Source organism: Chelonoidis abingdonii, chromosome 3 (genome assembly GCF_003597395.2).
Source record: "Chelonoidis abingdonii isolate Lonesome George chromosome 3, CheloAbing_2.0, whole genome shotgun sequence".
NCBI lineage: Eukaryota > Metazoa > Chordata > Testudines > Testudinidae > Chelonoidis > Chelonoidis abingdonii.
In genome coordinates, this window is record NC_133771.1 from 100,141,492 (window position 1) to 100,169,182 (window position 27,691).

The following is a 27,691-nucleotide window of genomic DNA, read 5'->3' on the forward strand; positions in this document are numbered from 1 at the left end:
ACTGAAGCAGCTTTCCTCATGTTTATAGTTCTACTAATGCCTGCAGGGGCCTAGGGTGTGAAGGGGTTTCCTAGCCCTGGCTCCTAAGAGGAATAAAACCGCCCTTTTGGCCACAAACTCAGGAACATCAAAAGCTCTTCTAGCAATTCAGCAACAACACCTTCTTGCAGGTCCTGTGACCGAGCATATTTTACACTAGAGCTGGAAGGTGTAAATTCCAGCTTGACATGACATACCAATGCTAGCTCTGACTGAACTAGTGTGCTAAAAAAGGGTGGAGGTGTAATGGGAGGGAGGTGGGATAGCTGCCTGATTACCGATTTAGGGTCTCTTGGGATCATAGTTGGGGGAGTAGCCCCTTATCCCACGGTGGCTATATGCTTTAACCTGTTAACTTGATCATAGCTAGAATGGCCATGTTCTCAAGCTGGAATTTACAGATTCCAGTTTCAGTCTAAGCATACCCTTAAGCTGCAATGTAAATTTTCCTTTCCCCGCACTGAGAACAGAGCTTGAGATTAATGCTAAAGTAAGTACCAACAACTAAACCATAATATGGTTTAAACACAGTGCATTTGATAGCACTAAGTAAAAAGGAAATATTTTCTTACACATCTTAGTGACAGGGCTGTTTAGCATCATAAATACAAAAAGTTCCACTAATGTAATTTAGTTGACAATGATCCTTCAAATTATTTTGAGGTGTATTCCTAGCATGCTAATTATAGATCAACACTTCTAGTTTGCCCACCTTATTTTAAATTGGTGTTAACTAAAGGTGCTGCATAGGAAAAACATCTCACATGTTCAACTGTTGCATGATGATATTTATTAAACGGCTGGCACTGTGCTTCACAAGATAAAGCCTGTCCCAAAGAACTTACACTCTCAGCTGAATAGACACAGAGTGGACAGGTCACAACTGGAAGACAAATGAAGGAATATGTTTCCTTTTCGTAGCTTATGTTAAGTTATTCACTACTTGTGGGAACCCAAAAAAAGTTAATCTTTTAGGAGGGCTTGAAAGGAAGAAAAGAAAGTGACTTAGCATAGCAAAAGTAGGAATTTTAATATGATCAAAACCAAGGTTTGCTATTGAATGTGTAGCAATTTAAAATATCAAAAAACAGAACCCAACCCAATAAAAATAAATGGTAAAAATTTTCCTGGTAAACTAATGTATTCCACATGCTCTCTTATGAGTGGCAGTGGTGGTTGTAATCAGTTTAGCTGATGGTAATGAATTATGTGCAGTTATGTAGTGCTTTTTCAGCTGTAGATCTCAAAGTGCTTTTCAAAGGTGAGTTACCTCATGCTACACTGGGGTACCTAAGGCAAGAAAGATTTAGGTATTTGGTCTGCATCATACATACAACTAGTGAATATTAGAGCTGGGATTAGAAGCCAGGTCTGCACCCCAGTCTCATGCTCTACCACTAAATGGTTTCCTGACAAGTTCAGGATTTTATTTTTCACCCTGTGAGAACAAATTGGACAATTCCATTCTTTTTAGCTTCTTTTACGGTATTAGCCATTGCTGAAAGCAAGCTAGCAGAGTCATGTATGGGAATAAAAATTTGTCCACTTCTGGCCAGGGACTTTGTGCCCAAGGAGCTGGCACTCTTCCACCCTCCAGGCTGCAGAAGCTGCCTCTCCTGCTGCGGCCCCAGGGCCGGAGGAGTTGTCATCTCTGGCCCAGGAGCTCACTCTCCCTGCCCTAGCCTCTTGAGTTCTGTGCTCTAGTTCTGTGCCCTCCCCCACACCGCCCCTGCCACACCCTTGCAGGTTGGTGAACTCAAGAGCTATGGTCTGATCCAGTATGGTGATTCTTACATGCTTAACTATCCCCTGCTATCACTCAGAAGGATTTACCAGGCTTTAGGGGACTCGTGTACATAATTTGTGAAAAGGAAACATCTTATTGCACTTAGAATCCCCAGTGACCTTCTCACTAAGTTTTGTCTAGTAACGTATGTATGTATGATAGGGCCAGCCAACTGCACTCTATCTCCACAAGAGTAGCCTTTCCTCATTCATTTCATTGGACCTTAACTGGCCTATCTCTATGCCATCCCAATGGGGCTGGAGCACTGGGGTACCACTTCTAAGAGAAGCAGGCTGTTGCTTGCTTTTCCCCAGCAATGCTGATCTGTACCACTGGTCACCCATCAAGGCGTGTCCTACCTAAAAAACACTTCCTAGGAGGAATGATCCACTACTATGAGAAATCAATGGGGTTACAGCATCTAAAACTTAAGCATACTAGCTGTAAATGTATTTTAAAAAACTTGATTCTACTATATGTCCATATCTTCATACAATACACATGCATTATTACAGCTACTGAGAAGCTTTGACCAATGGCTGTTTGAATATGAAAATTTTCAAGCTTTCTGTACTGCCTCAAGTTTGATTTTCATCAAAACAAGCAATTGTTTCAACTGAAACTGAAACGTTTTCAATTTTCTTTTTGTCTCTCCTGTTCCAGTGGTAAAAGGAGAGAAGAGGTTAGGGCAGTGGTCCCCAACCTTTTCGTCTGGCAGGCACCAGACGAAGGACCGTGGTGGCAGTGGACGTTCTGCCGAAATGCCGCCGAATTTCTGCAGCATTTCGGCGGCGACGCCTCTCGATGACATCGCTTGTCAGTGGCAAGCAGCGTCATCGAGAGGCGTCACTGCCGAAATGCTGCAGAAATTCAGTGGCATTTCAGTGGATGTTCGACCGCTGGCCAGAATATGGGTGTATTTAGATTCCAGGCACCCATGGACACCATGTTGGCGACCCCTGGGTTAGGGGGAATGAAAATTGAAAACCAAACTTTGCATCAACTCAAACTGAAATGAAGTTTTGTTTCAAAACTTCCATTTTGAAAGCTGACAAATTTTCAAGTATCTCTAATAGCATGATAATAGTTTGAACTTATCAAGCTCCTTCTGAGTCTATCAGAGCACTCAATTAACCCTCTACATCCCTCTAAAGCAGGGGAATAGTCTTCATTTAACAGGTGGGGAAGCTGAGGCACCAGACCCATTAAGACACTTGGTCAGTATCACACGAGTTGAATCTACAGTGTCAAAAATGGAATATGTTATCCCCACTGGATGCAAATGCATTGAGGGAAACTGTAGTGTAAACAGGGCTCCTGAGTATATTACAGGTTCCAGTGGTATTGATGCATCAATTTGAATTACAGATTATAATTTTTCTAGTGTAGAAGAGTCCAGAAACTTCATAGCAGAACCAGAAGTAGAATCTATATCTATTAGTTCCCATTTTTCAACCATAAGACCATTCTTTCTCCCCTTTTTGAAGAATTCTGAAAATGCATAGAGTTTAAACCACTATGTCTTTCTGCATCTGCCAAATGAGGTATATGATTGTGTGTTGCATGATTAGATGTCTATTTGGCACTCTACAGTCTGTCATCTCCTCTCCCCTTGGGCTCTTCCTTCTAAAAGTTGCACAACATTCCTGTATTTTGTTTCAAGGGAATCATCCTCTTTATTCAGTGCGATGAGCATTAGCCTAGTTTACATTTTCTGCCCTCAAAGGCCCTGTGTTATGTGGCAGCCTTCCTTCTGAGGTGGCCTAGATAGAATCCCTTTACAAGGGCCCTTCCAGATTTCCTGCAAAGGGCACAGCAGAGACTGCCATGTAAACTTCTTGGGACAGAAGTAAGCATGAGAACAGGACCTAAAAAAAAAAAGTAGAGACACTTAAAAAGGTAGTAGGAAAGAAAGCAAAGACAGATTTTTCTACCACATCAAAAAAAAAATTGGCTTCCAAAAATACATAAAGTGGAACACAACTTATGAAATCACCAAATGCTCTTGCTGGAATTGCAAAACATTTAAGTAAGGAGTATTTCATTAAGTTGGTAGGTTCTGAATTTTTCAAGTACTGTGTGAAGTTATGGCTAGTCTGCATGTATTATTACAATTTCAATATGTGAAAATAATTAAAGTTGTACCATAGGTACAGTTTGTTTGTTTTTTAAGTGAAAAAAGTTTATTAATTCATCTCCAAACATTCAGCTGTGGTTCATTAGCAAGATACCACATTCAGTGATAGATTTTACTCTGTGCTTATTTCTAAACTCACTGCTACAAGACCCAGTGCAGACTGGTAATAAGTTAGTAAAGAATTTTAACTTCAATTATGCAGAGCCATAAGAGAAGCCAGCACTTGAGACATTTAGAAGTAGACAAGACAAAGCTGTGAAGGAAAAGGGCACAGGGATAGATTAGTTGACCCATTGCATCATTTCTATCTCCAACTTCTAGGATCCTATCAAAATATTTTTCATCTTCATTGGTTTTCCATTCCACCCCTGTGCTGTATAAACCTTTATCAAGCTGACATTTGGATGGTTTATTTTCCTAAATGGAAACATTCATCAGTATTATTCAAGTAAGGTGATGATGACATTGTCGTCTTTTCCTTGCCAAAGCATTTCACCTTCAAACTGAACCAGCCCATATTTTCTTGCTCTCAGCAGGATTCCCACTACTTTATTGGAAATAGTCACATATGTTTCAAACAGCTGTCGGAATGTCACTCTTACATTTCCATCATCTCCTTTCTCCCCAATATTTCTCATGATCAAGCATAGCTCTTCCACTTCCTTGCCCACATGTGTGTGGGCATCTTTCCCTCTTTGCTCTGTTTTAGACCCTTCAGGCGGTCTCCCATAGATGGGATCTCCTCTTTGGGGATGCACAGACTTAGTCACAGGCTTGCTATCATTGCTGAATGGATTCTGTCTCTGATAATCAATGTGATCTTCTGCCCAGCTCTGCCAGCTTCTCCTGAGGTCACCTACAGCAGTGAATTGGGTTCTGGTGGCTCCAGCACTCTGCCCTTTGTTTTCCTCCATTTCTCAAGAATGTTTTGTGGCATCCAAGCAGGAGTCAAAGCAATGCACTGCTGGAACAGCAGCTTCCTGTATGCACTCACAGCTGTGGAGAAAACACCACTTTACATTTATATAGCTCTTATCTAAAGATCCTTAAGTGCTTATATAAAATGTAATAAAAAATGAAATAGTTTCTGGGTCTTTTCATCTTCTTAAAAACCCATTCACATCTTGTAGCAGATGTAGCATCCAAAGCGCCCCCATACCTCCACTTCTTTCAATTGTATAACTGCATGAACTGAAAATAACGGTCCTTACTCAGGCAAAAGTCCTGGTGATTTCTATGGGAGTTTTGCCTGAGTTAAGGCTGGAGGCTTAGACCAGAGAATACAGTAAAAATCTGAGTGTGTCATTATGTCTGCTCCTAACTCAGCAACAATCAAAAACATAATATAACCCTAATTAAATAATGTCACTGAAATAATGTAGATTCATAAATTAAACAAATTAAACTTTGAGTCTGTTACAGGACATACATTTCCTTCAGTTTCCAGACAGATATACCACATAGCCCAGTAGGCTTGGGATCAATACAGTATAGGCTTTGTGAAATAAAAATGCATTATAATATTTACTTACTTTTTCATGCAATTGCATCTTTTATAAAGCGTTCACCCTTTGTAGCGCAGACCATACCCAAATAATCTGTTCTGGTATTTGTTGACCTGTTCATTGCAGCTGCCTGCTGACAGACAACAAAACAAACCAGTCATCAAGCAACAGCCCACCAATAAGTGCTAAGGGGTGTGGATTTTCTCTCTCCTACTTATACACTTAAGGTGGACACACAAACCCTGCTTTGAAGATTCCCAAAGCTGATGTTAGTTATTCTTTACAGAAAACATTATCCCCTCATCTGTGATATGCCATACACTGATGCACAGTGTATTAGAAGGGATTTCAGTGGTTACACAGGCTGAAAAAGAAATGGAATCCCAACAAATTTTGATATCTACAACTATGCACTTCAAACACTGAAGCAACACTATAGTAGATGGCACTCCCTTAGTATGCTTGTTCTGTACAGCAAAGTCAGGGATGCCTGCTAAGGAAAATGTGCATTGCAGCACTGCAGTCAAAAGACCTTTTGCATGTGGGAAATGATGTATGTGGGCTGTCCCAAATCTCACTGAAAAGAAAAGGATAAGAACTATGGAACCAGCTCATGTGCAGCTATAATTATTTGATATATAGAAAGATCATGTGTAGTTGTCACACTTAGAGATGGATCCATTTGTATTAGTCTTTTCTTTATACCACCCTTATACTTTGGCTGTTAAAATTAACATACTAGGTCCATCCAATACAAAATAAAAGCTGTAGGTGTTTCCCCCCTAGATGGGGTTCAGGTGGATGGGTTAATTACTGTTTTAATTTACAGAAACACAAACCTTATCAGTTTGATAACAATGCATGGGAAGACGTTTTTGTATGTTCTCCTATAACTTAAAATTTTGTGGCAATTTGTCTATGAGCAGACTGCAGTGCTGCTTCTAGTGAATTCCGATATAGAAATACCCCATTAATAAGAATAGCATTCCCAAATTGCTCCAGTACATAGTAATGTGTAAACTTCAATACCAATTATAATGAATTTATGCTCATAATGAAGTAATTCTGGGTGGAAAAAGAATGACTTCACTAAACATTTTTACTATAAATGGTTTTGGAATTATGCGTGGGGGATTTTTTTTTAAATAACACAACGGTTGTGAAATATAATTTAGAAAAACAACAGCATGAGTTAAATCATTGTTCATCAGAAGTGTTTTGAGGATTTCTCCCACCCCTATTCAAACTCGTGATCATTATAAGATCCCATTACACTTGCTACAGGAGAAGGGGGTGTTAACTCCAGTGTACTGGTCAAATTCCAATTTGGATAATTACATACTGCTTACCTAAAATTCGCCCCGTAGGCTGAAACGAGGGATTGTTCTTTATTTCCCCCTCCTAAAATCAATTATGTAATGTTGTTGGTTTAATATGGCTGTCATATTCCATCCTCAAAACAGTTACTTTTCAATAGCACTGTAGAGAAATAGTTTATATAAAAAAAATATACTATACTATCTGTAAAACTGTTTGGATTCTTTCAGAATCAAACATTCTGTATAAATCATAGCTATCAGATGTGCAGTCACAAGCAGAATTGAGCAGCACATTCATTACAGAGACTCAGCTTGTGCTTTTGTTTGGCATTTACAGTGAAAATGTGAAAACAAAATTTTATGAGATAATACTAACATGACGTGTATCTGTGTTCACATGTGCATGTAGTTGGTTCATATTTTAAAATACACTAGAAATATACAAGCTTATCTGGTGTTATTTGCATGAGGTGTTTAAAATTTTAGATCTCCCCCCCGCAAACAAGATTGATTATGTGTTCACTCTCTTAACTTCTGTTTAGAAAACAGTATGATTGAATACTTCACTGTATTCCAGAGTTCCTGACAAAAGAAAGCATGTGAAGAGAAAATCATCTCGTCAAAGAGCTTAAATTTTAAACAATGGAACAGATAACTCCTACTTACAAGATGTCAAGACAGAGACTAAATGGCTAAAAAAACTCAAGTGGGTCAGATTGGAAAAATAAAAGTGGTGACCTTCCGCTAATCTCTTCCTGCAATCCCAAACTTTTGTCAACAACCCCAGACTAGCTGGATGTTTCTACTGAAATCATTAGCAGTGAAACTGTTAACAATGTTGATAAAAAAATGTGTCAAAATTAGGTTTCAACATTAAGATTCTGAGACAAAGGGGGATAGCTGACATCTCTCAAAGCTGTTCTGTCTGTAGACTCAGACAGTACTGCCTCTGTTCAAATTTGGAACATTTTCTTTGAGATTATAAGGTCTAAACATTTTTAAAGTGAAAGTGTAAATTCTGCAGAAACCAATTAGGTAACCATAGAAGTTCTAGTGTAATGCATCAGCCAACAGCAGCTCTTTCCAACCTCTGAACAAAAATATATAAAGAATGCAGTCCATGGAGCTCTTATAAGTCATGAGCAAGATCTTAAAATCTACAAGGAAAGCTATCATATGACAACAACAACAAAAAGCTGGAAAACACGAGTTAAGCGTTGAGTTAGTCTAGTGCTAATAAAAGGCTTAGTGAAATCTGGATAAGCTAAACCTTTCAGACAGCAAAATAGGGACACCAGCCAGTAGAGAATTACAGTAATCACACCTAGATATTAGAGGGGGGACCCCAAAACAAAGGAGAACAAACCCTCAAGAAAAATACAGGAAGAAAGTCTGCCTTTTTTTATCCTCATGTCTGTCACAATCCTGAGTATCTTCATTTTTTCCATCTCCATTCACTTCCCATCCTCACAACTCTATGCAATGGCTACTGTCCTCTTTGGTGCGGAAAAATGGATGCAACTCCCTTCAGAAACAGTTGATGCTTTCTAGTCCATCTTCTAGATAGAATCTAGATTGTGCCCTCCTTAATCAGCTGGAGGGGTCAATGTTGAGCAACATGAGTACTCCTGCCCTCCAGAGGGGAAAGCCTCTTGCCCTCAAGAGCATTTCCAAACTCTAAGGTAGTATTATTTTGTAACATTTGTATGTCACACCATTAAAGTTGGTAGTGCTGCCCAAAGCATTTAAAGACAGTCCCTTCCACCTAGTGCTGAAAACAGCTACCATAATCAGAAAGCTAGGTAAATGGGTGGGAGGTTTTTGTAACAATTGTCCAGAAGAGTACATAGGGCTTAAGAGAGCTAGACATTACTTCACAGGATGTGAAATCGGGACCAGAAATGGAAGTCAGGTCTCCTGCACTGCCAAAGTACTACCTATAGACCACAGATGCTGCCAAAACCATCTTGCTTGTAATTGATTCCCAGGCTTTTTTTTTTTATCTTGGTAGGTCAGTACTGGAGTGGAGAACAATGTATATGTATAAAGCATCTTCCATACTCAATATTTTAGACTATTTTACAAAACAATATTAGTGGTAGTGAAACAACTACATAGGCAAGCTTAACAGCAGGGGCTCAAACATAATTTTGGACATTACAACCTGGTTCCCTGAGATGGGGAGAGAAGGCTGTTGGCCATGGCACTAGGCATAACCCATATCTTTTTGAAAATTGCAATTGGATCTTTAGGGCCTACTTGGGCATCCAACCAGGAATAAAAAAGAGGTGTCTTAGCTACGTAATTTGTCTTATACTTAGATTGTAGGCTCCCTAAGATGAGGCCCATCTTTTTGTTCTGTTTGTCCAGTACCTAGCACACTGGGGTCCTGGTCTATGACTAGGGCTCCTAGATGCTACCACAATACAATAACAATCTCTTTTCTGAAGCTCCCTTTCCCAATACTGCCCTGCAGCATCAGTGTGGCAGGGTCCCATCCCAGGGCGTGGCACAGTGTGGCCCTGCACACACCCTACCCACAGTGACATACTTGCAGGCAAGACTACTTAAAGTAACACTCCTCTTCCCGGGGTTCAACTGAGTCCTTATGAAATGCCACCTCCTTTGGCCCTTCAGCCCCAAACCCTTCCTTCCTGAGGTTCCCCGTTTCACCCGAGCCAGCCAGCGAGCTGTCAGACCCCACAGCAGCCCCCGGCCTCTCGGGAGAGTCTCTTCCACAGGCCTCCTGCTGTCCTCGGCACTGGATGCACAACCGCTCCCTCCCTCCCCCCCCCGCGGGCTCTGCTCCTCCCCGATAAGGGAGCCCCCCAATGGGGCTGCGCTCACGTGCAAACAGCCCCCATCCCCCGTTACAGACCCGCTGCACGGCGTCTCCCGGCTCCCTAACAGCCTCAGCCGGGGGCGGCTCCCGGGTTATCACCTGCCCCCGCCCCAGCGGCTCCCGTAGCTCCCCTGTTGGGTCAAAGGAGACGCGTCACGTCCCGGGAGGCGGCCTCAGTTCCCGCCAGATTTCCGTTGTGGCGCGGCCGGCTCTTCCCCTCGCGTCTGGGCGTTGTTGTGACGCCGGCCGGCCGGTGGCCACAGACAGGAGCCCGTAACGGGCCGCAGCGAGGAACCCCACACCCCCTCGAGGCGCTTCGGCCTGCACTAGCGCCCGCATACCCCTGGCTCGGGTTGGCGCATGCGCGGTTGGGCGGAGCGCTTGATAGGTTCTGGCGGGGCTATGGCGCGCGGGCTGCTGCCGAGTTACCTGCTGCTGCTGGCGCAGGAGAACCTGGAGTTCCGGCTGCCGGTGAGAGCCAGGGCGCAGGGGGAGGGGCAGCCCCCGCTGGCCACGGGGCCTTCTGCCGGGCAGGAGCTCGTCCCTGCAGCACTATCGGTGTGTGCGAGCGGAGGGGGGCGTGCAAACCTCAGCCCGCCCGGCCCGCTCCCTGCATTGCCGACTACCCCTGCCCCGTTCGTGGGGCAGGCTCCTCTCTCGCTTCCCCCTATCGCGGGAGGGAGGGTTGCTGTGACTCTCTTTGGGGACTGTGCCGTCCTTCCTAGCCTGGCATCGAGCTGGCCTGTGTGTGCCCCATTGGCTGAGATGGCCCGACGCGCTTGCTTATATTTTCTGTATGTGGGTTAGTGGAGGGAAGCATCCTAGCTCTGCCCTGCAGTCATTAAACGTGAACCCAGCAACAGAGAGAGGATAGGTCCAGCAATGGCTATTAGTCAAGATGATCAGGGACACAGCAACCCCATGCTCTCAGAGTCCCTAAGCCTCTGACTGCCAGGTGCTGGGACACGATGACAGGGGATGGATACTGGGCTAGATGGACTATTGGTCTGATCCAGTATGACCATTCTTATCTTCTTACAAACAGAGTATTTACAGAATTACAGATGTACCATTTCTGTTGCGATCTTGTCCCCAGAGGCGTAACTGGTTGCAAAAGCTCAGTAAATCTAGTAAATTGGATTGAATTATCCCGCTGAATAGTTTTAGCAGGTGTTTTTATGGCTAATCTGAAAGTGTCTAAAGTGGAGTTTGAGGCCCAAGTATGTATAATTTAGTATATACTCAATTTCTGTCTCTCTCTAATAAAAAAATTAATTTGTTTTGAGTCTTCTACAGAAAACAAGAGTTTTGTTTTCACAGGCTGGTCTGCAAATATCCTATGCATTGCAGTATGTTTCTGTCTGGTGTATGTTCCTTTGGGGACCATTTTGCATAGCTGATAGTATGACATCCAGATAGCATTTTTTAAAAAATACTTCTTAGTTGTTTAATGGTAGTCCTGTGGTTCAGAACTATTTCATTAGAGTCGGTAGGTCATGGATATATATATTGAAAATGATTGGGTTAAGGTTACATCTCTTATTTATTCCCCTTGCTTGCCTGAAGATTTCTGTTTGTATATTCATTTTTTCACAGGCATTTGATGGGACTGAAATATGGATACCTTTGTATATGCCTTTACACTTCAGTCCAGGTTGCTCAGTTGAGTCAAAAGTTCTTTCAAATATATGAAACAAACAAACTTACTTGCCTTTTTTACATGTTTGTTAACAAGTGTCCATAGGGTAAAGTTCTGGTTAGATCATTTCTTAGAATCCATGAGGAATCCAGTTTAATTCTGGATTATGTTGGTTTTTGTCTATATCTGTATTTTTATTAAGGATGCTAAAGGATAGTTTGATAATGTTATCGACATTGCAAATATCTCTGTAGTTGGTAAGATTGAAGGCATCTCCACTTGTGCATGTTGGGCTAACTAGCGTATCTGGCTATGTCTCAAGGAGTGTTCTTATGATATTTGTTTTAAGCTTCCAATTTGAAGGGTTTCCTGGCTATTTTTGTTAGTGTTGCAATATTTTGTCTGATGTTTACAGTGCTATGTCAGTTCTTAAGTTTGAGTTTCTGAGGTTTTGCTTTAGTTCCTGTCTTGTTTTAATGGAGGACTGTGACTCTATCTCCTTTTTTCCCCATGTAGAGCCATGTGTCCTTGCTACAGTCTTGGGCTGAGAGACTGTGTGAGAGAGGCTAGGGGGGCTCAGTGAATGGCAGATTTTAATTCTGTATTGGTGTTGGTTGTGGTGGTATTATTGACGGGGAAAGGAATGAGATTTATATAGGCAAATTTTAGGCACACTAAGTAGGCAAAGCAACAAAACCAGAGCAAACCCACCTGTCTCATAGGGTGTATCTACACAGGAATAAAAAATCTGTTGCTGGCCTGGGTCAGCTGACTCAGGCTTGTGGGGCTCAGATTCCGAGGTTGAAAAAGCATTGTGTAGAAATTCAGACTCCAGCTGGAGAGTCCCAGAGCTTGGGCTCCAGCCCGAGTGTGGATATCTACAGAGTGATTTCTAGTCCCACGAGCCTAAGTCAGCTGATCCAGGCCCGTTGTGGCCATGCCACAGGTCTTTTATCCCTGTGTAGGCACACCCATAGATACACTCTTGTTTTTTCTCCTCGTTCTTTTTATATGTATCTTTTAACTCTACTGAATATATCTTCATTGGCTGTTTCGGGCACAGAGTGTCTTGTCCTCTCTTCTCTTCAAACTTCGGTAGCAGGTAGGATTTTCAGAGATGATGAAGGCCACTTTTTAAGTTTGAAATTATGTTTGGAAAGCAGCTAGCACTCTGTGGGCGCTATTGGAAACAAATACAGTAAAAGATGTGTTATCCGGCACTTTACCAACCAGAAAGCTCTAGAAACTGGCATTTTGGGAGAGGTTGCGGGGCGTGGGCTCTGGGAGGTAGTTTGGGTGTAGGAGGGAGCTCGGGGCAGGGGTTTGGGGCATGGGAGGGGTTTTGGGGTGCCAGATTCGGGCAGCGTTCACCTCAGGCAGCTCACCGCAAGTGGCGACATGTCCCTGCTGCTCTAGGCGGAGGAACAGCCACGGAGGCTCTGGGATGGGGTGGGAGCAGCGCACAATCTCTGGCTCTGACTGTGGGCAGCACAGCACAGATCCGGCTGGATCTGTGCCCGAGGTGAGCACCGCACAGATCCGGCACCCCAAAAGCCCTCCTGGGCTCTAGCCCTGAGCCTCCTCCCACACCCAAATTCCTCCCCTAAGTTAACCAGAATTTTTGACTTATCAGCACCCCCTATTCCCCCAGCATGCTGGATAACAAAGATTTTACTGTAATTATAAACTCTCCTTTTTAACATTGTCAGGAAACATCACCAACCCACATGTAATATCTGCTCATGCATCCATGTGGTCCCATGACTACTATGATCATAATAAACCAACTAATGGCATTTTATTCACCTTGTGCAAGCTGGTGAGTAACTTGCTTTTGGAAAACTCTGGCATCCTCTTATTTTCTATAGAAAATACAAGAGGAAAAGGGTCATAATAGCAGTCTTACTAAAATAGTGGATGACTAGCATTATCCAGTGATTTTTGATAATACTGAATGACTTCTTCCCTTTGTCTTCCATCCCCATGTAATTCTCAGTCCATAATAAAATGTAGGCATATGTATTTATAAGGATAATTTTGTGAGGAAATAGGTAGTCCTGTTAGAAAATGAATGGGAAGTTCATCATTTCAGGATATGTATTGATATGGATAGATCTCCAAGAGAAGTATCTTGAGAAACAGAGACATCAGAGATTGAAAGCCTATTCTAGTTCATTATTCTCTTGTTCCTTAGTACTTAATGGTTGCTTGGGGATTCATAATCTTCCTGCTTCAGTTTACAGTCTCTAACTTCAGTTACTATGGAAAATGCACCCAACAGAGCAAGTTATCAAGATCTCTGTAAGCAGAGAAGGAAGCAGAAACAGTGGACTCCTGCCATTGTTTTCCTCAAGAGGGACTTGCCTTGCTAAAAAATACACTTGAATCTTTCTCTGACTAGACCCATTACCCAGAATTCAATTATCGTTATAGTGAGTGTACGACCTTGATAAATATTAGCAATTTCAGAGAGAGGTAAGTATAAAAATGAAGCACACTGGAGCTTGATAAAATGATTAGGCTAATTTTTAACCTAATCCCACTGTGCATTGGATTACTAATCAATGTATTACTACTATCAAAGGGTACTTGTAGGCTGTAGTGTAAAAAAAAAAAAAAAAAAAAAAAGGCTCATTTGTAAAGTGGAATATTTAAGTAGTCATTCGCTACCACAATGTCAGGTTTTTCTCCTCTCCTAATATTTTCAGTAGTTGGCTCCTCCTATAAATTAATATTGGACATAAGAACTATTATAACGTTGTTGAAGTCTCTTTGAAATTTTGTTTCTAGTATGAAGTTATTGTAGATGTAGTATGTGAAATTCTGGTATGGAAACAAAACTTCTGTTTTCTAAAAAATGTTTTGTGCTACAATGTTTTCATTGTAGGAAATAAAGTCCTTGCTCTCACTTTGTGGTGGACAATTCAGCAGTCAACAAGAAATTCGTATAAATGTAAGTTGTAATATTTTACTTGAAATATATATATATATATATATATATATGGGCTACTTGTGATAGATTGACTTGACATGTATTAACTTTGTATTATCTTTATTCATTGTAAGTAGCTGATCAAATTTCAAAGATGCTTGGGAGAAGAGAGCATTTTCCAAAAACTGTCATTGGTGGAGTTTGTGGCTGCCTTACGTTCAATTTCATGACATTTCTGTGTGTGTGTTTGTGTGCATGTAATGCAAAAACTTTTGGAATCTGCATCCAGTCAACACCAAAATTTTAGGGAACACTCTAAACATCAACTGTCAAAACGGTATTGATTTTGGGGAGAATTGGAAGACCAGAAGGGGGGAAATGGAGGGCATGTGCTGCTGCTGTATTTAGCACGGTCACAGCTTCAAGCATTCTGCAATTGTCTATAGATCAGACAACTGGTTGATGGCAACCATCAACACTGTCCAGCATAACAGTACTCCTACTTATCCTCCCAATAGAGTTTTAAATGCTGACACTCTGAATGACTTATCTCCCAGAAAAATAATGGTATGGGGGGAAGAATGGGGGACCCTGCTATAGGAGGAGTGGGGGGCACACAGAGCCCCTGGCAGGGAAAAGGAGAATAGGAGACCCAGGAATAAGGGGAGGAGCTATGTGAGGGCACATAGAATCCACAAGTGATGGAGATTGGGGGTACCTCATATTGGCAGATGGGATACATGGAGCCCTGCCATGGAGGTATGGAGGTTCACACAGAGTTTCTGGCATTGAATGGGGGGAATAATAGGAGACTTGGGCGGGGGGAAAATGGTGGGTGTCACACAGTCTGAAGTGACTTACGACCATGAGTGTCAACCTCAGGGCAGACTTTAAAAAAGCAGGGCAGAAACCGTAAGGTGGTTGTACGTTCTGTAATTAGATTTCACCAACCCAGTAATAAATGTAAACTTCTGAAGCACTGTAACAGACTTACGATGGAGTCACAGACAGTCCCCTTGGGCATTCCAGTCTATCTTGTCGCCCAGGCAAGCTGGACTATGTGATAGATCAGGGGTGGGCAAACTATGGCCCAGGGACTGCATCTGGCCCTCCAGACATTTTAATCTGGCCCTCAAGCTCCTGCAAGGGAGCAGGATCCGGGGTTTGCCCCGCTCCAGTGCTCCAGCCGGGGAGCGGGGTTGGGGGCTTGCCCTGCTCCATGCGGCTCCTGGAAGCAGCAGCATGTCTCCCCTCTGGCTCCTACGCATAGGGGCAGCCAGGGGGCTCTGCAGGCTGCCCCCGCCCCAAGGGCCGCCCCCACAGCTCCTGTTGGCTGGGGACAGTGGCCAATGGGAACTGCAGAGGCTGCACCTGCGGACGGGGCAGCGCACAGAGCTGTCTGGCCGTGCCTCCGCATAGGAGCTGGAGGGAGGACATGCCGCTGCTTCTGGGAGCTGCTTGAGGCAAGTGCTGCACAGAGCCTGCACTCCTGACCCCCTCTCGTGCTCCAAACCCCTTCCCCAGCCCTGACCCCCTCCTGCCCTCCGAACCCCTCGGCCCCAGCCCGGAGCACCGTCCTGCACCCCAACTCCTCATCCCCAGCCCCACCCCAGCCCCCACATCCCCAACCAGAGCACTCACCCCCTACCGCACCCCAGCCCCCAATTTTGTGAGCATTCATGGCCCAACATACAATTTTTCCATACCTATATGTGGCCCTCGGGCCAAAATGTTTGCCCGCCCCGTGATAGATGGTCACTTTACACCAAAAATAACAATAATATTCAGGTTACTTGCAGTTCCAAAGGACCAGTCACTTGCCCCCATCAATTGTACTAACTCTCAAACCAAAGACTACACCTGTAGCCAATCCTGTGATAAACTAACTAAAAATTTATTAACTTAGGGAAAAAAATGAGTTATTTACAAGGTTAAAACAGGAAGTATACACACACAAATGAGATACAGTCTTGGACTTAAAAAGATAATATAAGCTTCTATAATAAGCAGCTCTGTGTGTCCTTTAGGGCTGACCCATGCCAAGCAGCATGGGGATCTCTTGCTTATGTATAGGAATCTTTGCCTCTCAGAGTCCAGACAGCGTAATGAAATCCTGTTTCTCCTTGTCAGGGATTTTTATCCTCTTTCACCCCAGAATCCAAGCTGAACATGGGATGAGTTCCTGCACAGGCCTCCCCTTCCTGGAGGGAGTGAGGAATGCAATCAACAAAATCTCTGTCCTTTGTTACACAATACCTCATTTGCCTTCAGTGGGCCATTTTGTGTGCAGGGCAAGCACCTTAATTTAATGCTTCTTTTTCTTGTTTGGTGAGTTACACAGTTACAGAGGTTTACAATGCAAAGTCTCAATATAACTTTATACCATGGGATACATATATTATAAGAAGGATTAATACTTGCAACATCCTACAAGTATTTCATAGATCTAAACACATTCTTGTAACACTAATATCGATTTTAACTATGCTAACCCATTGGTAGACTGAACTGGATTTCAGCTGTGCATATGTCAGTACTCAGTGAGGTCCTGGGCCTTGGCATGAGTTGGTGCCTGTTCTGCCAGCATCTCAGGTAATAGAAATTGTATGGTGGGCCATGAATGCTCACAAAATTGGGGTTGGGGTGTGGGAGGGAGTGAAGGCTTTGGTTGGGGGCGTGGGCTCCAGGGTAGGGCCAGAAATGAGGAGTTCAGAGTGCAGGAGGAGGCTCCGAGCTGGGGCAGGGGAGTGGGGTGTGTTTGGGGGGTGAAGGCTCCAGATGGGGGTGCGGACTCTGGGGTGGAGGCTGGAGATGAGGGGTTTAGGGTGCAGGAGGGTGTTCTGGGCTGGTATTGTGGCGTTTGGAGTGCGGGAGGGGGATCAGTGCTGTGGCAGGGGGTTGGGGCATGGGGGGAGGCTCAGGAGTGCAGGCTCTGGGTGATGCTTACCTCAGGTGGCTCCCAGAAGCAACGGCATGTTCCTTCTTTGGCTCCTACGCGGCAGCGTGGCCAGGCGGTTTTGCCTGCTGCTCAGTCCACAGGCACTGCGCTGGCATATCCCATTGGCTGTAGTCCCTGGCCAATGGGAGCTGCAGGGACAGTATGCAGAGCAGACCCCCCGGCTGCCCCAACGCGTGGGAGACAGAGAGAGACCATGCCGCTACTTCTGGGAGCCACGTGGAGCAGCCCCCAACCCTGCTCCCTGGCTGGAGCAGGGCAAACTCCAGACCCCACTCCCCAGCATGAGCTTGAGAGCCAGATTAAAACGGCTAGCGGGCCGCAGTTTGCCCACCCCTGCTATAATGTCTGCTTTCTACCTCTTCATGTGCCAACTCAAAATAGAACTGTTGAAGGGTAGTTGCCATACATGCTACTGACTATAATCTTAAAAGAAATAGTGCCATCTACTGGAAGTCTGTTGCTTCTTTCTAAAGCAGTTGAGCTGTGAGAATTGCTAGTCTTTGCAGTAGCTGGAGTCCTGATTGGATTTGTTTTTTAGCTCTAAATCTAATGTGTGAGTGTCTAGAAAAGTGAAGGTATTAAATTTTAGTCTTAGCAGTTACTCAAAACAAATCAAGCAAGGATAACTAAATGTAAATACAACTGTCAGGTTATGCCTTACAGGATTCTTTGAGGAAGAATGAATAAACAGGTGGTCAGTCTACTATTTTGGACTATCTACACATGCTAAACAGAGCACGTGTGTGTGTGTGTGTTCCAGCTACTCCTGTTTGACCTCAAACATTACCTCCTCATATTTATACAGCAGTTAATATCAGAACCAGAAAAAGGTGTTCTTGTACCTTTCACTGCATATTGTAATTCTGTATAAGTAATCTTAATTGTTTAGTGTATCTTGTGATATCCTCTTCTTAGCAGTCGGATTTCTCGTACTGTCTTTTTATTTCAGTCTCCATTTTGGATTCTCAGTTTTCCTTCAGAAGAGATGGCAAGAGGACTAATGAAAAGGACAGTATGTGCAAAGTAAGAGTTACAAAGCATGTATAGCTGTGAAACATGTTCAGCTATTTTGTGGCAAATATTTTTACATGAAATCTTCTTTTTTTTTTTTTTTTAATTTCACTGTTGAAACTTTGAAAATGTGTACTCATTAATGAAATGAAATTATGGCTGATTGAAACGAATCCGTCTTTATTCTTTAGTTTCAAGTCTTTTTTGCAGTCTTATCCTGTGTTCTTCATTGCAAAGTATAGTACTTATTTCTTCACGTTAACAATCTTGTAGCAAAGTTGTTTGGACATTTTGTGTCATGTTAAGTTAGTGACTTTTTTGAAGGGGAGAGATTTTTTTAATCCGTTTGGGTATATTTTTATTTTTACATCAGTTGTAAGTGATAAGAGTTATACACTGAATTTAAAAAAAGGAGGAGTACAGAGTAGCTGCTTCTTGGCTTCACTCTTCCACTCTTGAATGCTGAGTACTCAGCCTGTGGAGCTGCAGCAGAGAGCCTTCCAGCAGGTCCTAGGGAGGGGAAGGTGTTCCAGGGAGCTAGTGCCATCCTCTCTTAAGATGAGGTCTCCTTGTTTTGGCTTGTTTTGGAGAATGCAGCCCTATATGCTTTTCAAACTGCAGAAGTCTGTGACCATTATATGGCACTTTCCAGACCAGATTCAATGGTCTGGGGGCTGAAAAGAAAGCCTTATGTCTTTTGACTGTCGATTGCGTCATATATTTCATCTATGCTGGGTTATGAGTGTGCTCATGCAAATGCACCTTTATATGGAAAAATATAGTTGTATTTCCTTTGGGGATAAATTCTGCTCTACTTCAAACAATAATGGGAAAGGAAACTGAAAGGTATGGCGTTCTCAGCAAAATGTTTTTTGAAATTCACGTAAGTGGTAGTGATCTTTTATAAAGGGTGCCTTCAACAAATGTATTTCTAATATGAAAGAAAAAAAGAATAATTAAGGACTTCCCTTACAAAGAATGAACCTGGCATAGCTGCTCATTGTATTTTTTTTACCCATTGTGCCCACACACTAGTTTTAGTATAAGTTTGTTAATGGTTTTCCAGGTTGCTAGCAATGAAGGTGGTTAAGTACTGTACTCTGAAGCACTATTAAAAAAAACCCAACACCAGCAACAAAAAAGTGAATGACGTGGTCTTTGTCAACAGATAGATAAATAGGTGAGATGTGGGCCTAAGACCTTTTTTTTTAAATAACCCTCTAACATTAAATCGAAAGACAAAGATTAATATTCAGTTCTGCTTAATGCAGTTTATACTGTCAGCATTTCTTTAGCTCTTACTCTGAGTAATTTAAAATTTCACAGTAGATAGAAACACAGATGCTGTGAGAAGAAATAGCAGACTGTTCAAAAATGTCTTATTTTCCAGGGAAAATGCTGATTACAAATTTATCTTTAAATAACACTTTCAGGAACTGAATACATTAATAAAATGACTTATTCTGAGTGGCTTTTGTTGTTGCTTAATAAAATATAGCTCATTTACATGTCAGTTTGAGCAAACTAGAACCTTTGAACATTTTGAAGAATTTCCTTAAGATGTTAGACCGTCATCTTTGAAAATAAGGTGCTGCGCAGTGACTAATCCTTAGATACTTTGTCAGAGTTCTTAACATGTGATAGACTGCAACTGCACCATAAGAATGTGTAGCAATATGTGGTACCATTAAAGTTCTGGTACTGAAAAAGGGATTTTCTGACATGAAAAGGCCATTGGATTAGGATATATTAATGGGAGAAAAGACAAACTATGGTGTATATAACTGTTCAAAAGGAAGAGTTAGGGCAGGGGCGGGCAAACTTTTTGGCCTGAGGGCCGTATCGGGTTTCAGAAATTGTACGGAGGGCCCATTAGGGGAGGCTGTGCCTCCCCAAACAGCCAGGCGTGGCCCGGCCCCTGCCCCCTATCTGACCCCCCCTGCTTCTCGTCCCCTGACCGCCCTTGAACCCTCCACCCCTAACTGCCACCTGCCACCCCATCCAACCCTCTCTCTCCTTCCTGACTGTCCCCTGGGACCCGTGCCCCATCCAACCACCTCTTCTCCGTGACTGCTCCCAGACCCTCCACCTCAACTGCCCCCCCAACAGCCCATCCAACCCCCCTGCCCCATCCAACCACCTCTTCTCCCTGTCCCCTGACCACCCCCAGAACCCCCGCCTCTGATTTCCCCACCACCACCCTATCCAACCCCCACTCCTTCCTGACTGTCCTGTCCCATCCCCTTCCCTCCCCTCTCGCCTGGGACCCCTGCCCCATCCAACCACTCCTTCTCCTTGACCGCCCCCGGAACCCCCACTCCCATTCAACCCCCCTGTTCCCTGCCCTCTGACTGCCCCACCTCATCCAAACCCCTTCCCCTGCTCCCTGCCCCCTTACCGCACTGCCTGGAACACCAGTGGCTGGCAATGCTACAGCAGCGCTGCCCAGCTGGAGCCAGCCACGCCCGTGCAGCACAGAGCACCGGGTCAGGCCGGGCTCTAGAGCTGCACTACCCCAGGAGCTTGCAGGCCCGCTGGCCAGAGCATTGCGCCGGCGGCGCAGTGAGCTGAGGCTGCGGGGGTGGAGGGACAGCAGGGGAGGGGCCCGGGGCTAGCCTCCCGGGACAGGAGCTCAGGGGCTGGGCAGAATGGTTCCGCGGGCCAGATGTTGCCCGCGAGCTGTAGTTTGCTCACCTCTGAGTTAGGGTAAGGTGTCAACTCTCATAGCTTCCAAGAAGATTTTTTTTCCTTAAAACTAGCAGTATAGAAAACTAAGGAAATCCATAAAAAGTTGTTGGTGGTAATGCTAAGGATCTGTCTCAAAATGGCATAAGACAGAACATCTTAAAAATGAGACAGAACCTTTGATGGTAGCTGGTCCTGTTATACCTTGGACATTATAGCACAGTATAATGCTCAGGTATAATGATACCTGAACACTCTGAAATAAGTAAAGAACAGAATTTCAGCCTGAATGCTCTTTCTTGAACATTTTAAACTTGAGTGAAATTTTGTTGGAGAATCATGCCTGGTAGCATTAATTACTTCCATGCTAACGTTGTTAAATGAAGGATATTTTTTAAGGATTCCATAACGTAGGAACTAAAATTTGCATCTCCAGCATGTGATGCAAGAGAGAGAAAGCATCACTGAGACCCCAATTAACAAACCCTGTTTCCTGAATCAGGGCCTGAATATGTTGAGCAAGAAGACTGTGTGAAATAGGGTGTTTATTTTATAGGCATAATTTTCTTCACTGACCGCAATCTAATAATCATGGAATTTCCAGGTCTATATTTGAACTATGGAGTCAGGGAAAATCTGCAGTGGAACTGTACACATCTTTGAAGAACTACCCAGTGGAGAAGATGGTATGTGTATAAAAATCTAGGCAATTAATTTCACAGTCACACAGGCTAGCATTGCAGTTTGTACTAACCAAAAGATGTTTTTTCTTTATTTTAGGTTCCGTATCTACAGTCAAACTCAACATACAAAATACATATTCATGCATTTAATAAAACTCTTACACAAGAGGAAAAAATTAGAAGGATAGACGTAAGTGGATTTTTAAAAAAAATAATTTATTTTCAACTTCATGTATTCATATGAGTACTACAATGTTAACACATTTACACTTGTGTTGGGATTTTCAAAAGGGTTTAAGGGAGTTAGTCACCCTAATCTCGTTTGAAATTGAATGGGAGTTGTGTACCTAACTCAAAATCCATTGAAAATCCCATAGTTGGTACTTTTCCTAATAGATCTCACTCAAAACCTTTTTATGAAGAAAAACAAGTATCCGTGTACCTATTTTACAGATGGGGAAACTGAGGCACAGAGGTGTTAAGGCCAAAATGTTCAAAGTTGGATGGCTAAAGTTAGGCAATGGACTTCTGGACACAGCACCTCTGGAACTCTGACCGTGTTCAGGTGCCTTTACTTTAGGAATTTGTGTTTGGAAAACTTTGACTTCAGTGGCTTGACCAATGTGATACAATGAGTTAGCTGCAGACCTGGAAATAGTTTTCTGATTCCTGGTCCTATGCCCAGTCTGCTGGACCATGCTGTCTCCTCGTTAACTAGAATAGTGTTTTAATCAAGAAGCATTGGTAAATGAATGGTAATTTTTGTATATTCCCATGGTCTTTTAGAGAAATTGTGACTAGTGTACTTATGCAATCTTTATAACCACCGATTTTATATATCTTGCTGAAATTTTCACTGTTAATGTTGATTCTCATTTTTATGGTGTTGGGTTGCAGTAAGGAAGTTTGAGCAAAACTCCTTCAGCTGTTTCTAACTTACAGGGGAGTTGGGATGACTCCCCACCCCCATTATGGCTGAAATATTTTTTTTAAGTGTCTACATGAAAAATGTCTGAATTTTTAAAGTAGACCTTGGTGTAGCTATAATCCTTACTGAGAGCAGGTATCTTTTGGCTTGACTTGAAGAAAACGTTTTATTTTGAAAAGTCCATATGTAGTATTCACAGCAGATCTCTTTTAGAAGTGAGCAATGCACATGTAATATTAAACACAATGGCTCCTGACCTATCTTCAATCCAAAACCATTCAGACTTTCTTTATACATCAGAAAGAAGCTAAAGAGGGCAATCTCAATCTATTTTGTCCTCTTCCTGTTTTCTGGAAACTTTTAATGTCTTATTAACAGATGTTTTGTTTTTCTTGTCCTGGCTATTCAAAAATTTGCCCCAGGAAGAATTTGTTTTTGCTATTTATACAGGCTCTGGAATTTCTGCCATTTGAGGGGAAAGTGAATTTGAAAAACCCAGAACATATCTTCTGGATTCTGGAAGATTATGGAATGGACCCTAACAACGTTCCAGAAAACCCTCTTGATTTGTATTTTGGTAGATGGGTGAGTGATAAAAACTATATCACGTTTTAGTAATTCGCGTAATCAGAAAAGCTAGATTCTAGCATCATTACTTACATTTAATTTCTAAAAAAATTAAGTTTAAGTAAATTTAAGGCTTTAAAAAAAAAGTGACAAATTCTCTGCTTTTTAAAAATTTACTAGTTGTTCATGCCACCATATACAGTATAATGCAATGATAATGCAGAATTTTTGGAATCCTTATTGTGAGTAAGCAAAGGCAGGTCAATTCATCAGTCCAAACAAAAATGAAAAGATTAAGGTGTCTGTGAAGAGATTAGACATGAGAGACCGAGTGAATTTTAGTGCCACTGTACATCCCCTTTATGGCAGCTCTACCAGCGCAGAGGAGCTATACTCCTGTCCACTGAGGAGTTCTCCAACATAGGAGCAAGGCTTTGCAATGCACAATACTGGCTTAATAGTACTACATAGCCTCCCTACACTACCCCCAGAGTAAAGTTGTGTGGAGGGAGGTATGTAGCTGAAGCACCACTCTCTAGCTGTTCCAGGATCTCTGAACAACTTCCTGAAGCTATAGGCAGCTGGATCCAAATTAGGGTATCCCTGAGGCTGTTCTAACCTGCCCCTAGGGACTCTAAGTGGCCCTGGATGACCACTTAAAGTTTAAAGTTTTCCCGCAACCTGTTTCCCATGGGTCCTATTCCTGCAACTTCACAAGCTAAATATGAGTCAACCGTGTAACACTGTTGCAAAAAACCAAACATCATTCCGGGGTGTATTAGCAGGAGTGTTGTAAGCAAGACACGGGAAGTAATTCTTCCGTTCTACTCCACGCTGATTAGGCCTGAACGGGAGTATTCTGTCCAGTTCTGGATGCCACATTTCAGGAAAGATGTAGACAAATTGAAGAAAGTCCTGAGGAGTAAAACGAAAATGATTAAAGGCCTAGGAAACATGACCTGTGAGGGAAGATCGAAAAAACTGGGTTTGTTTCGTCTGGAAAAAAAAAGACTGAGAGGGGACATAATAGTTTTCAAGTACATAAAAGGTTGTTACAAGGAGGAGGAAAAAAAATGTTCTTCATAACCTCTGAGGATAGGCCAAGAAGCAATGGGCTTAAATTGCAGCAAGGGAGGTTTAGATTGGACATTAGGAAAAATTCCTAACTGCTCTGACAGTTAGGTAAAGCACTAGAATAAATTGCCTAGGGAAGTAGTGGTATCTCCATCATTGTTGAACCTGCTCTTCAAAATCTCCAAACACCTCTCAGGGATGGTTTAAGATAATTCTTACTCCTGATAATACTTAGTGCAAGGGACTGGACTAGATGACTTCTTGAGGTCCCTTCCAGTCCTATGATTCTATGAACTTGGGATCTCAGAAGTTGTTGACTCAGCGTAAATCAGAAGTTGAGGTTCATAGAGCAGAATATTGGAAGTGTCGGACTTTGTCCCCATGTACACTGTATAGGAAGTACTGCCATGTTTTTTAAACTAGCTGGGACATGTTCATCTGATCCATGTACAATAAAAGTGATTGATTTGTGTTCATACAGCAGTGTCTTTCACAATACGGCCATGGTTCTGTCACAATGGCATGTCCATATTCTATCATGCTGCAACACCGTGAAAGCCCTAAAGTCATTGTTGTCCCATCTGTACTGGCTTTGAATATTTAAACATATAAACCTGTTTTTGATTCTACTATGGTTTGGCCAGACGGTTTGTATTAGATCAAACTATGGTGGCAGATTAGTGTTCTAACGTGGTTTGACCCTGCCTAGGTTGGTTCTGTCCAAACTGTGTTAGAAATATGATGGTTGAAATTCTCATTAAAAATATGCTATTTTTTTAACAAGTTCTGGTCTGAAGACAGTTTGCTTTTAACAGCACTTAAACATAGCTTATAAACATAGCTAGAAAACCAGTATATCTAGGACCTTAATGTAGAACTTAAGTGGTTTGTGTGTGTAGCCATGCATTTACATAAATATTTTAATATATTTGAATTTTTTTAAGGTTAGCTTTAATTCTGAATTTTCTGGGCATAATCGAATGGCTTGCCCCTATAGCGCATGTCTGCATTGCATCTGAGAGCAAGCCTCCCAGCCCACATCTACAGACTTGTGTTGGTGGTGCTCAAGCTAGGGCATTAAGATTAGCTGTGTAGACATTGTGACTTGGGCTGGAGCTTGGCTTCTCGAGCCCTCCTCAGACTTCAGCACAAGCTGCAAGGTCTCCAAACAAAGCTATTTTTCAGTGTGCTAGCGCAAGCCCCACCTGCACAAGTCAGTGGACCCAGGCTGGGAGGCTCACTCCTGGATGCAGTCCAGACATACTGTTATGGGACAGAGGCCTGGGTCCAACTGACCCTATTCACTAATAAGGTGACCAGGTGTCCAGTTTTTGATCGGAACACCCAGCTGAAAAGAAATCCTGGCTCTGACTGGGCCGTTGACTGTCGGTTGGTGGTGCCACCCAGTGGGGCTGGCATGTTTTTTGCTAGCTGCCGAACCATGTGGCTCCCAGGAAGCAGCTGGTATGTGTCCACCTCGCTCCTATGTTTAGGGGCAGCCAGGGGGCTCTGCACACTGCCCCCACCTCAGGTGCTGCCCCCACAGCTCCCATTGGCCAGGAACTGTGGCCAATGGGAGATACAGGGGCAGTGCCTGCAGACAGAGTAGCATGTAGAGCCGCCGGTCCCCACCTCCACAGAAGTGCTGGAGGGGGGACATGCTCCTGTGTCTGGGAGCTGCTTGAGGTAAGTGCTACCCAGAGCCTGTACCCCTGAACCCTCCCCTGCACCAGTACCCCTACCTGAGCCCTGATCCCCCTTCCTGCTGTCCAAACACCTCCATCCCAGCCCAGAGCCCCCTCCCACACTCCAAACCTCTCTGGCCCCGCCCCTGCACCCCAAATCCCTCATCCGTGGCCTCACATCAGAGCCCGCACTCCCAGCTGGAGCCCTTATCCCTCCATCCCTCTTATCCCAACCCCACCCCGGAGCCCCCTCCGACACCCTGAACCCCTCATTTCTGGCTCCACCCCAGAACTTGCACACCCAGGCCAGAGCCCATACCTCCTCCCAGACTCCAACACCCTGCCTCAGCCCAGAAGCCCCTCCCCCCCCATACTCCAGACCCCTTGGCTCCATCCTCCAGCCCAGAGCCCTCTCCTGCAAATCAAACCCCTCATCTCTGGCCACATGACCCAGTTGGAGCCTTCACCTCCGCTCACATCCCAACCCCCTGAGCTAGCCCAGTGAAAATGAGTAAGTGAGAGTAAGCAACGGGGGGGGGGGGGGCAACGGGGGGGGGCGGGAAGTGAGGGTAGGGCCTCAGAGGAGGGCCGGGGCACGGGTTAGGCCTTGACAAAGGTGTTCAGTTTTGTGCAATTAGAAAGTTGGCAACCCTACTTACTAAGGAGGCACATCTGAACAGGGGTCAGCTGATTTCCCTGTAAAAAATAACAGGAAATGGAAGGGAGTGGGCTAAGAGAATTTCAGGGACTGCCAGAGAAAGCAAGCCTGGCAATGGCTTTTGGAGATATCTCAGGGCAGAGACTAAGGCCAGCAAGGTAATTGCTTGATGTTTTTGTATTTTTATTTTTTGGTTTGTTGTTTGAGGGGGTGGGGAAGGGAAAGCCAAAAGGACCTGCGGGACTGATCTGATTTGTGTTTCCTTGGGTAGCCCTGAAAAGGAAAGAGGAAGGTTGAAGGTGGGGGCCTGCGTAGCAAACTCAGGTCACAAGAGGGTGCCCCAAAGGCAGCTGACACTATAACAGTTGGTAATTGCATCATCCCTGTAACTGATGAATGGCCTAAAGTCTGAGAATTTTACTAATAGGCCAATTCTTTTATAGAGAAGTCTCATTTCTATATTTTCAGTGGATTCAATCACTGAAAATATAGAAATGAGAATGCCTGATATTCTTTTTGTGATGTAATATTATTAAGACTGTTCATTAGTCTACTTACGTATTATATCTAGGGCCATCACATTGACTTTTTCTAAATGTTTCTACAGATTGCGGATGGGCAAAGGGAGCTTATTGAGTCATACAGTGTAAAAAGGAGGCATTTTATTGGGAACACAAGCATGGATGCCTGCTTGTCTTTCATCATGGCAAACCATGGGAGAGTAAAACCAAATGATGTTGTGTTTGATCCATTTGTTGGAACAGGTATTTCTTTTTCTACTGCTGAAAAAAATTGGGCATTGCTTGCTTTATATACATTGTGTGTGAAAAGTAAGTTCTTTAGGGGAGGGACTGTCTGTTTGTACAGTGCCTAGCACAGTGAAGTCCTGGTTCACGACTGAGGCTCCTGGTCCTGGTTCATGGCTGGGTACTGCCACAGTATAAATAAGAATAATTATAAAATCAACTGCTCGGTTATTTCCCAGAGTCCTGTAGAGGAAGTGGTTATAACTTCAGAAGGACTGGGTAGATTTGCTGAAAATGTAGAACAAAGTACCTTCCCAATTCTTTATTTGCCTTGAGTAACATTTTTAAAAGTGCCTAAGTCCCATTTTCAGAAGTGATTTAACTGCTTAGGAGCCAAAGTCACTCTGACTTTCAATAGAACTTAAGTTCCAAAATGATGTGAAATTCGAAGTTAGACTCCTAAGTCACTGTAAGAACTTACAAGGGGCAACATTCT

At 43.4% G+C, this 27,691-nt stretch overlaps 1 protein-coding gene and 1 long non-coding RNA gene across 11 annotated transcripts in view; one reads left to right on the forward strand and one right to left on the reverse strand.

Moving 5' to 3' along the window:
- Positions 1-806: 806 nt before the first annotated feature.
- Positions 807-9,561, reverse strand: LOC116826120 (uncharacterized). 2 transcript variants are annotated; one of them, XR_004374008.2, is made up of 3 exons: positions 8,153-9,561; positions 5,495-5,597; positions 807-4,958 (listed from the first exon to the last, which is right to left on the reverse strand). It is a non-coding gene; the product is annotated as an uncharacterized LOC116826120 (long non-coding RNA). The 2 variants fall into 2 exon arrangements; XR_004374009.2 differs by having other exon boundaries at positions 5,495-5,600.
- A 427-nt stretch (positions 9,562-9,988) lies between these two features.
- Positions 9,989-27,691, forward strand: part of TRMT11 (tRNA methyltransferase 11) — a 50,780-nt gene continuing 33,077 nt past the window's right edge. For 4 of the 9 annotated variants that reach the window (XM_032782642.2, XM_075063921.1, XM_075063919.1 and 1 more), the window contains exons 1-7: positions 9,990-10,099; positions 14,155-14,220; positions 18,108-18,181; positions 21,459-21,540; positions 21,635-21,727; positions 22,916-23,050; positions 27,057-27,213. In XM_032782642.2, coding sequence (XP_032638533.2) covers positions 10,031-10,099; positions 14,155-14,220; positions 18,108-18,181; positions 21,459-21,540; positions 21,635-21,727; positions 22,916-23,050; positions 27,057-27,213 — 676 coding nt within the window. In that variant the 5' untranslated portion in view covers positions 9,990-10,030. Of the gene's footprint in view, positions 10,100-12,297; positions 12,370-14,154; positions 14,221-18,107; positions 18,182-21,410; positions 21,541-21,634; positions 21,728-22,915; positions 23,051-27,056; positions 27,214-27,691 lie in introns of those variants that run through there. The other 5 variants (XM_032782645.2, XM_032782649.2, XM_032782648.2 and 2 more) reach the window with 5 other exon arrangements.